Source organism: Crocodylus porosus, unplaced genomic scaffold (genome assembly GCF_001723895.1).
Source record: "Crocodylus porosus isolate Cpor-Errol unplaced genomic scaffold, CroPor_comp1, whole genome shotgun sequence".
Classification (NCBI taxonomy): Eukaryota; Metazoa; Chordata; order Crocodylia; family Crocodylidae; genus Crocodylus; species Crocodylus porosus.
The window spans coordinates 27,795,059-27,810,840 of NW_017728947.1; the positions used below are offsets into that span (position 1 = coordinate 27,795,059).

At 45.8% G+C, this 15,782-nt stretch overlaps 1 protein-coding gene across 6 annotated transcripts in view; it reads right to left on the reverse strand.

The window, feature by feature from the left end:
* The window catches only part of GAS2 (growth arrest specific 2), a 166,937-nt gene that overhangs the window by 126,523 nt on the left and 24,632 nt on the right, over window positions 1–15,782 (reverse strand). For all 6 annotated transcript variants that reach the window (XM_019552025.1, XM_019552027.1, XM_019552022.1 and 3 more), the window contains one exon: window positions 14,197–14,321. In XM_019552025.1, coding sequence (XP_019407570.1) covers window positions 14,197–14,321 — 125 coding nt within the window. The remainder of the gene's footprint in view (window positions 1–14,196; window positions 14,322–15,782) is intronic.

Sequence of the window (15,782 nt, forward strand, 5' to 3'; positions counted from 1 at the left end):
TGGAGCCCAAAACTGGACGCAGTACTCCAGCTGCGGCCTCACCAAGGCCGAGTACAAGGGGAGAATGATGTCCCGGGATTTGTTCGAGAAGCAATGGATGCAAGCCAGCGTTTTGGTCGCTTTACTTGGTCACCAAATCCTAAGATGCAGGGGTAGCAGTGGACATAGTCTTTCTGGATTTTCAGAAGGCCTTCGACACTGTCACTCACCCCGTTCTCGTTACGAAACTGGAGGACTGTAGTGGTGACACGTACACAGTCAAATGGGTCGCCAACTGGCTGGAGGGCTGCACCCAGAGAGAGGTGGTGGATGGGTCATTTTTAACTTGGAGGGATGCGGGCTGTGGGGTTCCGCAGGGCTCAGTCCTTGGGCCCGCACTATTCAACATCTTCATCAGCAACTTGGATGAGAGGGTGAAAAGCACCTTGATCAAATTCATGGATGACACCAAGATGTGGGGAGAAGTGGGCAGACTAGAAGGCTACAACTAGACCGGGACAGGTTATAAGGGTGGGCAGATGAGAATAGGGTGGGTTTCAATACTGAAAAGTGCAAGGTACTGCACCTAGGGAGGAAGAACCAGCAGCATACCTACAGGCTGGGGAATTCCCTTCTCATCAGCACAGAGGCAGAAAAGGATCTTGGAATCACTATTGATTCCAAGATGAACATGGGCCACCAACATGGGGACACGGTCAGTAAGGCTAACCTTACCTTGTCATGCATCCACCGATGCATCACAAGCACGTCCAAGGAGGTGATCCTCCCCCTCTATGCAACATTGGTCAGAATGAAGTTGGAGTACTGCATCCAGTTCTGGGTCTCGCACATCAGGAGGGATGTGGACAGCATCGAGAGGGTCCAAAGGAGGACCACTCACATGATCAGGGGGCAGCAGGGCAGGCCCTATGAGGAGAGGCTACGAGACCTGAACCTGTTCAGCCTCCACAAGCAAAGGCTGAGAGGGGATCTGATGGCCATCTATAAACTTACCAAGAGGGACCAGCAGAGAATGGGGGAGACCCTGTTCCCCGGAGCACTACCAGGAGTGAGTAGGAATAATGGCCATAAGTTGACTGACAGTAGGTTCAGGCTAGATATCAGGAAGCACTACTTCACAGTCATAGTGGCTAGGATCTGGAACCAACTTCCAAGGAAAGCGGTGCTCACTCCTACCCTGGAGTTTTTCAAAAGAAGGCTAGATAATCACCTTACCAGGGTTGTTTGACCCCAACATTCTTTACTGCCCATGGCAGGGGGTCGGACTCAATGATCTGCTCAGGTCCCTTCCAACCCTACCACCTATGAAACTAGGATTCTCAAGGCTTGGACAGGGCATAACGCTCTCTTTCTCCCAATTCTAGTCTTTGCACTCACATGGCGGGTCCAAAGGAGCGTGTACATGCCTCCTGCCCCATCTTAAACCCCTTTGAAACTGGGTTACAGGCACATGTGGGAATGAAAAAATGTTCCCCGTACTGGAAACTTGCAGTGCGGGGAGAAAATTAGATCCCTGGATGTCCACAAGCAGCCCTAGCTGGGCAGCAGTGGGGCCCCAGGGCCGGCAGGACCTGGCTGGTCCCGGCACGTGGTCCCCGAGAGCTGGGAGCTGCAGCAGCAGGCTTAGAGCACCCCATTCCCACTGCTGCAGCAAAAGGCAAGTTATGGGCCCTGGGCGGGAGGGTTGGGTCCCTCCAGGGGGGAGCTGGGACCCTCCGGGGGGGCTGAGACCCTGTGGAGTGGGGGAGAGGCATTCCACAGGCTGTGTGGAGGTGCTGCACACTGTGGGGGTCAGGGGACTCACCCGTCCTGAGCAGCCCCCCCCCACAAGGTTTCCCACAGCCACAGTCTCCCCAGCAATTGCCCCACACCTACCCACACACCAACCCACATCCCTTCACACACACACCTGCCTTCCTCCACACTCCTTCCCACCCCCTTCCTGCAAACACCACATCCCCCCCATCATGTGCAAAGAAAACCAAAAGCGCACATCAAGACATATAGGTATTTAGAATTTATTTCAAGATGATAGAGACTCTGGTCGGCTTCCAAATTCCTTTAACATTATAAATATACCAATAAAGTATTGCCAAACTAATTGCTATCTTTCTCTCTCGCTCTGTATACATGTGTGTGCATGTGTGTGTGTGTTCACGTGCATGCGCATGTATGTAGAGTGGCCCTGTTACACAATGTATGCATTCATTTGATAGACATAACACAAAAGGCAAACAAACAATCTCAAAGATTTTTAGAAGGACTCTGTGATCCTCAGTTCGCACCCTTGATAACAGAATCTTCCTCTAATCCAGGGATATCAAATTCACTGCATTCCCTGTACCAGATCCAGACCACAGGGTCCTCACAGAGCAAGCAGTTGCAGCAGTGGTTACGGCAGAGACAGTAGTAGTTGGGCAAGTCGCAAGGCCAGTGTCTGTGGCAACAGCAGAAGCGGTCAAGGTGGGGAGGAAACAATTTCTTGCTGAGGCAGAGGGAACAGTGATAGCAATGCAAGTAGCAATGGGCCAAGAAACCACAGGACAGCAGTGGGACAAGTAGCTGCAAGCCAAATGGCTCTTAGATGAGCAAATCTGTGTAGGCACAGGCCTTACTTATCCCCCAAATTCCCTGGTCTTCCAAGAGCTCTGAAGGCTAGATGGAGGAGGTTTATGGGCCAGATCTGGCCTGCAGGCCATACATTTGATGCCCCTGCTCTAATTCATTTGTTAGTATCAGCACCTCACATAGGAGAGAAAACTTGTTTTTTGGAAACAGATTAAGTCTTTTGGATTATGGAGGTACCTTTCTAGGTTCCCCCCCACCATTATCCTTCTCCTGCTAGCCTCATCCAAAAGTGCCTCAACCTCCCTCTCACTTAAGCATGGCCTGGCTGATCCTGAAAACCAATTTCTCTGGCAGCCATTCTTTTTATACCAGTCTTCCTCTATTTACAAAGAAAAACATTTATGATTCAGGAGTGCTTTATCACTTTTAATAGAACCTGGAGTGTCTAAAGGTCCAGTTGGAAGAAAAGTAACCTTCAGCAGGGCAGCTGTGTGAAAACCTGTTAAGATTCTTTATTCCTACCCACTCAGTAATGGCTTAATGACTCCAGAATACCACATATATTATTAATGTGGTGTATGGCAACGATTCAGGAGAGTATTGTGGAATTCTTACTATGCTAAATTTCATACACTCATACAACTTTCCTTGGCACCAAGAGTCAGATTTTCCAGTAGAGGAGTCTACTGCTTGGGATTGCTACATAAGAGAATTACACCATGAAAGCTCCCTAATAGCCTGCAAATGACACAAAGCTGTTACCCCTGCCACTTCTTTGAATGCTTACTATACCAAATATGAAATAATATACCTTGAGAAAATAGCTCTGGAACGAGATATTTTTCTGTCTTGTTTCACTGTCTGTTATGCCAGTTTGACAAAGAAAATGACCTACAAATCTAAGTAATTACAGTAAAACAGATGGCAAATGTCTAATTGTCCCATAATTTGGGTTCAAAAGGATGAGTTCAGCCAGTTCCAGTTTTTAAGGAGACACTCTCAGGTGGTATAAAACAGCACAGCTCCAGAATGTAATATAGCCCAGACTTTTGGAACCTTTGGGCACATTGCCATGAGCGGGCACGTGCATTTCCCCAGGAACAGCTAGCAGTGGCACATAGATATGCTGCTGCTAGCTGTCTCCAAGGAATCCCTTGGCACAAGCACCCTGGCATACAGCAAATTGCCCAAGGTGGGGTAAGGGGCGTTGGGGGCCAGCACCTGGGCTGGCCCCAACAGCCCTACCTGAGGGCCTGGGGGCCTCCCGGGGCTGCAACAGCGGTGATCCAGGCGTGCAGAGCCTGGCTGGCAGCTGGAGTGTGGCTCTGGCCAGCGAGGATCCAGTTTTGGGTGGCACATGTTGCTGCCATGTGCACTGCAACATTTTTTTCCTCTGTGCCTTTTTTAGATACAGGATTTCCCAGTATCCAATTTTGCCTCCACGCTGCAAATATGCAATGCAGAGAACCTATTCATGTGCTGCATGCATTTTGTGGTGCTTCAAAAGCCTTTGAGGCACCACAGAATGCATGTTCCTACTAATGGGGACACAGCATTTATGGTTTATCTTTGCCAACTTTTCCTTCAGCAAATAACATCTAACATTAAATAACAAGGCATTCACCGATACTAGAACCCAACATAAAGGTGTCTAGTGGGAATGATTTATTGAGATGTTAATTGAATGAAATTGAATGTTTTAGAGCTGTGTAACCATTTTCTAACTGATCTTGATGTAAATTTTAAATAAAAAACCCACCTCATTGGCTTTTAATTTAACCTGTCAAAATGATCAGAACTATGTAGGGTCAATAGTGGCTCTAGTCCAGCATCTTAGGTGGGCTACTGTAACCCGCTTTGGCTTTTCTGAAAAACGTGTCCCATTTTTGGCCAAAAGGTGTTTTCAATGTATTTTCAACCACATCTAGGAATAAATAATTAAATAGATATATCAAATGAATATCACATAAGGTTTGCAAAAATCCACACATTTTATTTTTTCCATAAAATGTTAGGTGTTTCATATATTTTAAGGGTAGGAGGAACAATTATAATTATTTGATGTGACCTTTTTCATAGCAGCAGACCATAGAATTTAAACAAACAGTTATGTTTTGTAGAAGCCAAGTTGTCCAAGGTCACAAAAGCCCAACTCAACCCATTACATGAGTTATACGTATAAGTAAGGGTAAAATTTTTCTTGGCTGATACTGATTATTAAATCAACTATATCGGCCAATACCAATCCAATAGCTGATACCAGGAATGCAGCCTGGTAGCTGAGAGAGCAGCTTCTTGCCAGTAAGTCTGTGGAGGGGAAAGAGGCAGGGGAGGGAAGGGAGGTGGTGGGGTGCACATCAAAGCCCCCATGGTGAGGGAAGGAGAGAGACAGGGGCAGGAGCTGCCCAGCTCGGGTGGTGAATGGAACCCCAGGGCCAGGGCAGGGCATGGGACAGAGCCGCAGGTGGCTAGTCTAAGGGGAATGGGGGAACATAAAGGTGGGGTGGCTCCTCCCCATGGCTATGTGCCCCCCCAGATTTGTGTGTGGAATGAGGATGAATGCAGACTTCTCACTGTGGACTCAGGACCAGGAGCAGTGCCAGCCTCTTGCCGGGGAGGGGAAGGGGACTAGGTTGGGGATGGGTGTCGAGCCAGCTCAGCCGCACGGTGTGGGTGGCAGCAATGGTGCTGGAAAGTGCAGCTACAGGGGAGCTATGAGAAATTTTGGAGTGGCTATAGCCCTCCCCGAAGCCCTCCCCCCCCGTGTTGCCCCTGCTCAGGGCACTACACTCTGCTGCCTTTCCCTTGGGAGCCCTGCAGTGTGCGACAGGCAGAAGACATGCAGTCAGCACACGGCTCCAGAGGGAAAGGCAGCAGAGTGGAGTGCCCCTAGAAGGGGCAATGATAGGGGGAGCTTGACGGGCTACAGCCACTCCCCATAGCTCCCTCGTAGTCACTACTCCCAGGGCCACCACCTCCCACGCTGTGCAGCTGAGTCTGCCCTGCTCCCAGCCTTGGCCCAGCCCCCCAGTGGAAAAAGGCTAGTACTGCCCCTGGCCCCAAGACCACAGCAGGCATCCCACCCTCACCCTGTGCACAAATCTGGGGGAGCATATGTCCCCCATGCCTCCCCGGGAGCATACACAGTGGTGGAGAGACACCCTCCCGTGCCCCCTGGACAAGCTGCCCATGGCTCTGTCCTGCTCCCAGGCCTGGGGTGCCATTCACCACCCTGGCTGGGCAATGCCTGCCCCTGCCCCACCCCCTCTGTCACAACTGGGGCCTCAGTCTGCATCCTCACATCCCTTCCCTCCCACAGACTTACCGGCAGGACTCTGCTCTCCAAGCTGCCTGACTGCACTCCTTGTTGCGTGCATGCATATGGCTGTGTGCATGCACATGGCATTTATCGGTGACATTATTGGCTACATCAGACAAAAAAAGCCAATAATGTTAATTTTCCTTTTATTGGTAACAATCTAACGTGACCAATATATCAGTGCACCTCTATGTATAAGTCAGCAAAATTATAAATGACAAATACCACACTAGATCAGATTTAAGTCTATAGATACTGCCCTATGGAACATGCTAAAATCAGGTTTGATGAAGAAGCGCAACAACAAAACAAAAATCAAAAGGATCAAAATTGGTATACTGGTGGACAAAATGAGGAGACGGGGTATTCCACCAATCATCTCTTTTCCGAGTCCTTAATTAAGCAAACCAGCCAGGATTAAGTATGAATTTCAGTATTTGACACAAAACCAGGAGGAATGGTACAAGGTTCATTATTATGGTTGGACCCTTGCCACCACTTGGTACCCCTGCATCTACCATAACATCAAGGGGGATTCTCAATATCCTGAGATATTGAAAACTGACTTGACTAGACCAAGCCAATCCCAAAAAAGAGCATAACTAGAGGTGGGTGAGCAGCACCTGCCCTAGATGTTAATGTAGAAAAGGCACCAGAATCACCCCTAACCCCCATCGAGTACACACCCAAGCAGCACTCCCATGCTGGGAACTCCAGACCCAGTTTCTGCTGCTGCTTTGACAGAAACAGCTGGGGCAGGCACAGTATGCACAGAGCAGCTCAGCCAAAACTATGTAGGAGTTCCCAGTATGGGTCAAAGCGATGCCCCCCCAGCCTCTGATCTTGGAGCCCTGCATGACCCTCTACCCCACTCTCAGAATAATGTTCCCCTCCTCCCAGTTGGAATCCATGTATACCTGCTAATCAGAATCATGCCCACCCATTCCCCTTTCATCCCCAACAAGGTTCACCCCAGGCACTAACTGCTTGTTATGGCACTATCAAACAAGGATTTAGATGACATCCCCACTTCCTCTGAAACAGCCCTGTAATACAAGTGTGGTTTTCTGTTGTTGCTCCCTCTCATGCCACAACGCTACATCCCCATCTTATTCATCTCTTTTTTTCTGTGTCCTTTTTTTTTCCTCCCGTTTTAAACATTAGGAAATCTAGCTTAGCCAGCCAAGGCAGTTTCATTTACAATACTGCTGTGAGCCAGTGTCCAAAAAAGCAGCCAGATGCAATGTCTTAAAAAATTTGCTGCTGTAGTTTGACAGATCTCGGAGGGGCAGATAAGATGGGGTGCTCTGCCTGTTTCTGTCCATAGCATGGGTCCAAGAGTCATCACCACAGACAGAAACCTCATTGTCTATACTTACTTTTTTTTCCCTTTATCTCCTCCTATTTGTTTCTCCCATTTTGTTTTCAAGGTACCTGGATAAGACCCAACAAGAACAATATTTCCAGAACACTTCAATCAAATTCTCCTTTCCATAAAAGGGACACCATCAACAAGATTATCAAACAGGTTGGGTTTTTTTTTTCTTATAAAATCACTGTAAAGCTAAAAGGAAAAGGAACAAAAGATATGGTTGAAATGAAAGTATTAACACTTTATTTCAAATTCTCTGGTCATTTTCTTCCTTTTGCTTTCTGTATCTTTATTAAAAGGCTAAAAAGATTTTTTTTTTTTTTTTAATAGTTTGCCACAGCAGGCCAAGGTCTCTGTACTTAAAACTCCAAACCTTGTTTACCTATAACAGGAATATGCTAAATATGACAGAGCCCATTTATTCCACTAACAATAGAATCAGAAAATTAGGGCTGGAAGGGATCCCCAGAGGGTTGACTTGTCCAACCTCCTGTTCAAGGCAGGAATATCCATGTCTAAACTATACTATACAAGGATTCGTCTAGCTTTTCCTTAAAAACCTTCAACAACAGAGATTCTAAAAGTTCTCTTGGTAACCTGTTCTTGCACTTAACCATTAGGGCTGTGCAAAGCTTTAGTTGCTGATTTGATTCAGAAGAGATTCAGCAGCTGAATCTCCAAATCCAAATAGAATCAGGAGACCCATTAATCACTCCAAATAGAATCATAAGCCTCCAATTAAATTTGGAGAGATTCAACGATTCGGCCATAGACACAGCTTTATATTTTTTTCTACATACCTCGAAGCACCAGGCAGCTCATAAACACTGAGATGGTGGGGCGGATGGAGCATCCCATGGGAGCACGGGGCGGGGGGTGGTCTCCAGCACGCTCGGTGGTGGACCCAGAAGTGGACCAGAAGAACTGCTGGTCCACTTCTAGGTCCACTGTGGAGCGTGTGGGGGACCCCGCCCCACAGCTCGGCAATTGGTGCCTCCTGGGTCTGGAAGGGCACCCAGGGTTCCCTCACAGCCGATCACCGAATCAGGGGGCTGCAGGGGGGGTTATTCCTGAGCACATGGGGGGGTTCCCCCGGACTTCTGTGGGATGCTCCATCTGCCCCACCGTCTCAATGTTCACGAGCCACGCCTGGTACCTCGAGGAATGTAGATAAAACAAAGCTGTGTCTGTGGCCAGATTGTTGATTCTCTGAATCAGAACTGAATCTTCAGATTCAGATTCAGCCGAATCAAATTGGTACAGTGATCTGAATAAGCAAATCAAATCATTGTCCTGCTAATTGGGCCAAATCCAAATCTGAATCCAATACGGCCCACTTCACACACCCCTATTAACCATGTTCATAGCTAATGGCTAGAAAATAGTATTTAGAGGCTTGCTTTTGGGAATTGGCATGTAAGTAAAGTAAATAATGCATTAAAGCAGTGGTCCAGCAAAATGGCAAAAGTTAATAGATTTCTAAAAGTCTGTCTGCAAAAAATGTCCTTCAAGGCCCACTGTGCCCAAAGCCAGTAGATGCACTGGCTGGGTAACTGAAGACTTGTACCACACTGTTCCATAACATGAGATAAGGGACTGCTGCGTTGGTCAGGTCAGAATGCCCAGCTACAGAGCCCTTAGGAGTTCTGGTTTTGGGGAACAGACCAAATTAGGAGGCCCAGTAAAAGCCCAAATTAAGATGTGTGCATGTGATGGGTTTGTGAAACAAAGGAATGTGCTGACAAGACAAACACAGACAGTATGACAACCAAAGGGAGACCAATCAACGATGTCCAGAGATAGAGTCATTAGAGGGGTAGAAAGAATACAAAAAGAGGGATTTTCATAGATTTTATAGACATCAGGGCTGGAAGGGACCTCGGGAGATCATCAAGTCCAGCCCCCTGATTTCAGAGCAGCAAAGGGTCCTGGGGAACCTGAGGCCACCACAGACAGAGGGCTGACTACCAGCCAGTCTCACTGGAGCAGGGGCCTCAGCCTTTGATCTCCAGGCTGCTGACATCTGGCATTCAAGAAAGAACCGCAGGGTGAAGCTCGCATACTGGTCAGATGTACCTTCCCCCTGATGACAGCTCTAGGAGTGGTAGATATAGAATTGTTTACATTAATTTTATCTGTTATCACTGTGTATCAATAAAATTTGCCTGTTATTAAATGGAGGGGTTATGGTTGGTCTGAAGGTTTGGGTCTGCCCAGAACAAGGTATCTGGGTCATAAATTCATTGACAACAACAGTGAGAGAATTTTTCCTAATATCCAACTTAAATTTCCACTGTTGTAATTTAAAAGCTTTGCTTCTTGACCTTCAGCCACTTAAAATAGTCTATCACCATCCTTTTCATAGCCATCCTTCATGATTTGAAGATTGCTATCAAATCTTCCAGTTCTTCCAACCTATTCCAGCAAAACATGTTTTCTAGACCTCAAACTGTTTTCTGTTGCTCTTCACTAGATTCTTTCCAATATGTTACATGTTTTCTTGAAGGGAAGCAGTATCTGCATCAACTTGGTAACTTCTGGTTCAGGTAAACTGTTTCTTTAAAAATGAAATCCAATGCCCATTTTCCAGATGCTGGAGAATGCACCACATTCCTAAGTACTTTTTTCAAATGATCAATTATTTGCACCATAAAACTTTTTGCATTAGTATTAGCCTGAAATTATCTGTCTTCATTCACTAAACACTGTACCTTGTTATGCTTTTGTCTGCTAGATGAAGAGCCATCTGCTATCAGATATCTTTTCCCCCATGTACTTACAGGCTGTGATCAAGACACCCCTTAGTCTTCTTTTTTTGTTCAACTCCTTTAATTTCTCACTCAAAAGCAAGTTTTTCAGACATCAGATCATCCTTGTAGCTCTTTTCTGAAACTTTTCCAATCTGATAACATCACTGTTAAAAGTGTGGACACTGGAAGTGGCCATAATATTCCACTAATGGTTTCACAAATGCTGTATACAGAGGAAATATCACCTCCCTATCTCTAGTCTACATTTCCCAGCTTAAACAAGGATCACATTTGCCATTTCAGCAACCATTTTGTAAGATCATAGCTTAGGTTGATATCCACTATGACCTGTAAATCCTTCTCTGAATCACCGTTTTCCAAAATACAGTTCCCCATCCTATATTGTATGTGACCTACATTCTTAGTTCCTAGATCTATGACATTACATTTTCATTAAAAGATTTCATCAATTTCATAGGATTAGAATTAGGATTAGTTTAGGATCAGAAGGGACCTTAGCAGATCATTGAGTCCAACCTGCCCTGGGCAGGAAAGAGCGCTAGGGTCAGGTGACCCTAGCCAGGTGCTTGTCCAGTCTCCTCTTAAAGACCTCCAAGGTAGGAGAGAGCATCACCTCCCTTGAAGCCCATTTCAGATTCTGGTAACTCTTACCATAAAGAAATTCTTCCTGATGTCTAATCTAAACCTGCTTTCTGTCAGTTTGCGGCCATTGTTTCTAGTAACTCTAAGGGGTAAACAGGTAAACAGGGCATCTCCTATTCCTTGCTGTCCCTGCCTGATGAATCTGTAGACAGCCAATAGATCCCCTCTCAGCCTTCTCTTGTGAACGCTGAAGAGAACCAAGTCCCTCTAGCCCTCCTTTGGACCCTCTCAAGGTTTTCCACATCCCTCTTGAAGTGCGGTGCCCAAAACTGAACACAGTACTCCAGCTGCGACCTTGCCAATACTGCATAGAAGGGAAATATCACCTCCCGTTCGTGATACACCTGCTAATGAATAGACCTGTTCATGATGCACCTGCTAATGCATGACAGAGTGTGGTTAGCTTTACTGATCACTTCATCGCACTGACGACTTATGTTCATCTTGGGAGTCGACTATGACTCTGAGATTCCTTTCTGCTGCTGTGCTACTTAGATGGAAAGTCCCTCCTGGTCTGCGTCTAGAACAGGAGGGAATGCCCTTGTGGTCTGTCACTGGATGGACCCCCCACACACACCTTGTGATCTAGACCTTGACAGACTGCCCTGTCCTGAGATCCTGACTCAGACAGAAAGCCCACACCATCCTGTGACTTAGAACCAGAATGAAAACTTGCCACCTTCTGCTATCTAAAACCAGACAGAAAGTCCACCCCCCCTGCGATCTAGAACCCAAAGCCTACCCTGCCCTATAATGTGGAACCAGACAGTCAGTCCACCCTGTCCTGTGCTCTACAACAGGGATGTTCAACCTCAGGTTTGCAGGCCAGATCCAACCCCTGGCACAATGTAATTTAGGCTGTGGGGCTCCACAGGTCCATAAATTAGGTGGCAGGAGAGTGATAGTACTGTTCCCTTACTGTGTAATCTTTGGATCAATAAGGAGCTCTGCACACTGTGTACCCAATCTCAGCATGGCACTGAGCCCCCAGGACCCAATCCTAGTATGTGGAGGGTGGGAGTGGGAATTTCTGGCCCCCAGGACCAAATCCCAGAGCATGGAGATGGGAGGGAACAAGTGATGCCAGGCCCCTGGGACCCAATTCTAGTGCACTGAGGATGGAGGAGGTGGTGTTGGGCTCTCAGAGTCCAATTATGCTATGCAGGGCAGGGCCCCAGGGCCTGATCCAGTCTTGCAGACAGGCCTCATGCCACTCATCTAGTTTGTGGGGCATAAAGGTTGAGCACCACTGACTTGGAACAAGGCAGGAAGTTGGCCCTTTCTCTGATCTACACCTGGATGGAGTGCCCTTCTCCCATGCTCTAGAATAGGAGGCAGCTCTAGGAGACAGCTCCCCTTCCTCCTGGTTCAGGCAGGAAAGCAGGGAGGCCCCACATCTAATCCATATGTTTGTTCCAAAGATCCCAGGTTACTAAACAATCTAGACTGCTCTGAAGAACTGACACATCAATGCTATTATTCACCAGACCACATGCATGTGTGTAGGGTGACACATGCACAGTTTGCTTCTGGGGAAGTAAGGCATGTAAATCCCTTCTATATGACCACAGACTTCAATATATGACCACCTCCACCTTGCCACAAGCAGCTGGTATGAAAAGACACTGAACTCCAGAAAACTCAGTAATTGTGTCTGGTATACATGTGAGTTTGTCTCAGAGGCTGGTAGGGTAGATGGGTAGGTGAAAAGATCTCTGATGCAAATGAGATGATGGATGGCACATGACTGTCTGAGGAAGGTGGGTGCTTGAAAGTGTTTAGGGTACTTGGTACATGTTAGGTATCTAAGGACAAGGCTGCAGAACTTGGGATTTTCAGAAGACACTGGGTGTTTGCAAGACTGGAAGGACTGGAAAAGGCTGTTGGGAGTAATCTAAGAAGGAAAGAGGTTTAGCTCAGTAGTTAGGAGACAAGTTAGTAGGTATAGTTATGCTACAAGGTGCTGAAGCCAGGTGCCAGCATTATGCCTTTCATCTATCTCTGCTGACTATACCTGCTGCTTGAGTCTCCGTTTGGTATTTCTTTCCCTTCTGTCGTAAGATAGGGGACATGCTGAGAGTGGAGACAGATATATTACAGGACTTTTTGTCTCCAGCAGAGCAGCAGCTACAATGATCCTAAGTGGCTAGTAGTAACTACAGCTATTTCTGAAGCCTGGCTGAATAAGTGACAGCTTAGCTGCAGCAGTGGTAGCCAGGGGTGCCTCAAGTTGTCAGGCTGGTAAAAATGATAATTCCTTATACAATTGACCTGCTCCCAGAGAAAAAAGTTCCTATTTCCTACTGTGTTAGCCTTGCAACAACTAAGGTTGACATCTCTGAATTCTCCTCCATCTTCTGTGTATCATCAATTAAGTCACGGTTCTTTGGGGAGATGTGATCTCTTTTATTAAACCAACTGAGTAGTTGGAAAAAAAGTTCTGTGCCAGCTTTCAGGCACAAATCACCCTTCTTCAAGCATAGGGAGTCTGAAGAAGGGCGATTGCACCTGAAAGCTTGTGAAGAACTTTTTTCCAACTACACAGTTGGTCTAATAAAAGATATTGCATGTACCCAAAGAATCTTGTCTGCCTATATCCTTAGACCAACACAGCTACAACCAAAAACCCAGCATCATCCATTAAGTTTTCTGACTTGTAAGAATTGCACAAAACTAGGAAACATCAACACCAGCACTGGAAGAGACAAGGACTACAGTACTAAGTATGTAGCTAGGTATTTCAATCTGTAGTTAGAGTAGCTCTGTAAATAGTTGATTTAAGAAAAAGGCAGTTTGGTTTAATGTGTATTAAGTCCTTATGTTGTTACCCATCACTTAGCACATGAAACACATTAGTCCTGTGCAACAACAGTGAAAACAGAGGTTGAACAGGTCAAAGAAAGCATAATCTAAAGAGAAGAAGGCTTCCCCCAGGTGTTACCAAACACTAATGATGCAGAAGTTGGAAGAGTAGGCTTCAGGCTGAATTTGCATTACTGGCAGATAGAAAAGAAAAAATATCTTTTTATTTTAAACCAAATACACTGGATATGGAAGTCACTGAGAAACAATGAATATGGAATTCTATGATCCTGCTCCTACATGGTCATAGGAGAATCAGATGTTGGGATTCATTCAAAATTTACTGAAGTAATTGGAAAGATTCCCATTGTTCTCATTAGTCTCTGGAGCATATTCATTTAGAATAAATTTGAAAGTAACTTCAGTGCTCTGCTGTGGTTTCCTGGCCGTTTAAAGACATACTGCTGCTGCTGAAGAGCCCCATAATAGAATTGTCAAGGCACCAGAGTTACTGCTCTAATAGCGTAACTTGTTAAAAAATAACAACTTTAACATACAAAGAATTTAAAAGAATGCATATTTACATTATGCCATTTTTTTAATGGGGAACAGTGCTCCCAGATATGCAATAGTGAAATTCCACAAATAAAAGCTCTGAACATCTCAGAAAGATTAGATTATGGAACAATTTTATGAGCATGAATGTATTATTTACTACTTACTTTACCAGGTTTGTTTGCATCAAAACTGTTTTCTTTAAATTTTTCCTGTAGGGTTTCAGCCAGTCGACAAAGCAAGGCACCATTATCCAGTTTCTCCATGAAAGTTTCTGCTGTTATCTCCCTACCTGAAAAGCAAGAAGAAAATTAACATGGACACAATCTTTGTCAGCAAATGTAATCCTGGATTTGCAAGAATGAAGGCATTAGCCAAAGGCCACTGAAGTCAATGAAAGTCTTTCTACTGACGTAAGTGGGCTTTGAATAAGGCTCTAAATTAATAATTTACATTGTACTTAGCTTTTATCATTTAAGGTGCAGACAGAAGTGCAGCTCCCTGCTGTAACTCAGACTGCTTTGCAGGAAGCATTCTGAGTTACAGTATTACCCCAGACCAAACTGAAGTTCACTGTTGGCTGCAGGAGAGAGGGCAGTCTAGCTGCTGGCTGCCAGCTGCAGCCAGTTTCCCCTAACAATGACCCCTCTTCTGTCCCAGTCTGTCCCTGTTTCAGAACAGGAGGAAAGAAAGGGAGGGGAGGAAGCTCATTCTAGGATTTTGCAGCTGCTGGGGGGTGGAGAGAGGCCTCCAATCCACCCACCCCATTCTCCAGCAGGGGCTCAAAAAGCCCCAGACCAAACTCCCTCTGCCCCCTTCCCCCCCCCATTCTGAAAACAGTGACAAGCTGAGAGGCAGCGCAGACAGAAGTTACAAAAGATACTCCGTTTTAAAACATCTTCATCTGACCTCTCATGCAATAAAGGTTCAGATTTTTACCCGATTGGCTGTTTTTGAAGCAGTCTGAAGCCACGCAGTTGTGTTGATCATGGCTATAAACCACTTTCTGTGGCCAGATCAGGTGAAAATTGTCACTTTGGTCTGTGCCCTTAGTCTTTCTGATTCTCTGGCACCGAGACAACATAAGGAAAGAAACATGTTTTCTTTCGAAAGGTGTTTGTTTGACATGAGTGTTCAACCTAACAATCTAGTTTTGTAAGACAACTCTAAATAACATAACAGATTGTGTCAATCCTATTTCACCTATTTTTGACTAAGTAGGAACAAAGTTTTATTTTAGCACTATTAAAATATACCAGATTGACAGCTTAGCAGTATGTTTTATATTTATTTTCATAACAAGTACACATAGGCTGTCAAGTGAAATCTTCCCCCACATGGTCACCTGACAACACTTCTTATTCTCTATGAGCAGAGACCAAGCAGGGAGGAACAGAACGTTTCCATTCAGTGTTAATTTAGGGCTTGATCTTGCTAGGCACCAACAAAATTCTCCACTCAAACACCTCATGCACACAAAGCACCTTATGAGAGCAAAATAAAAAATAATAATAATTTAAGAAATCCCACCCTACAAAGTACTCAAGAAGTCTATGGGCCAACGAGAGGCAAAGTGCTGCTCGACCTGGTACTGCCTACGGGGGACGACCTAACCGGCGACCTAGTAATCAACGGGAAGCTGGGTGACAGCGACCACGAGCTGATCACCTTCACCATCCGCCGTAAAGCTGGCAAGTCAGTCAGCAACACAGAAGTCCTTAATTTCACTAATTATTATTGCCATTTCAGAGAC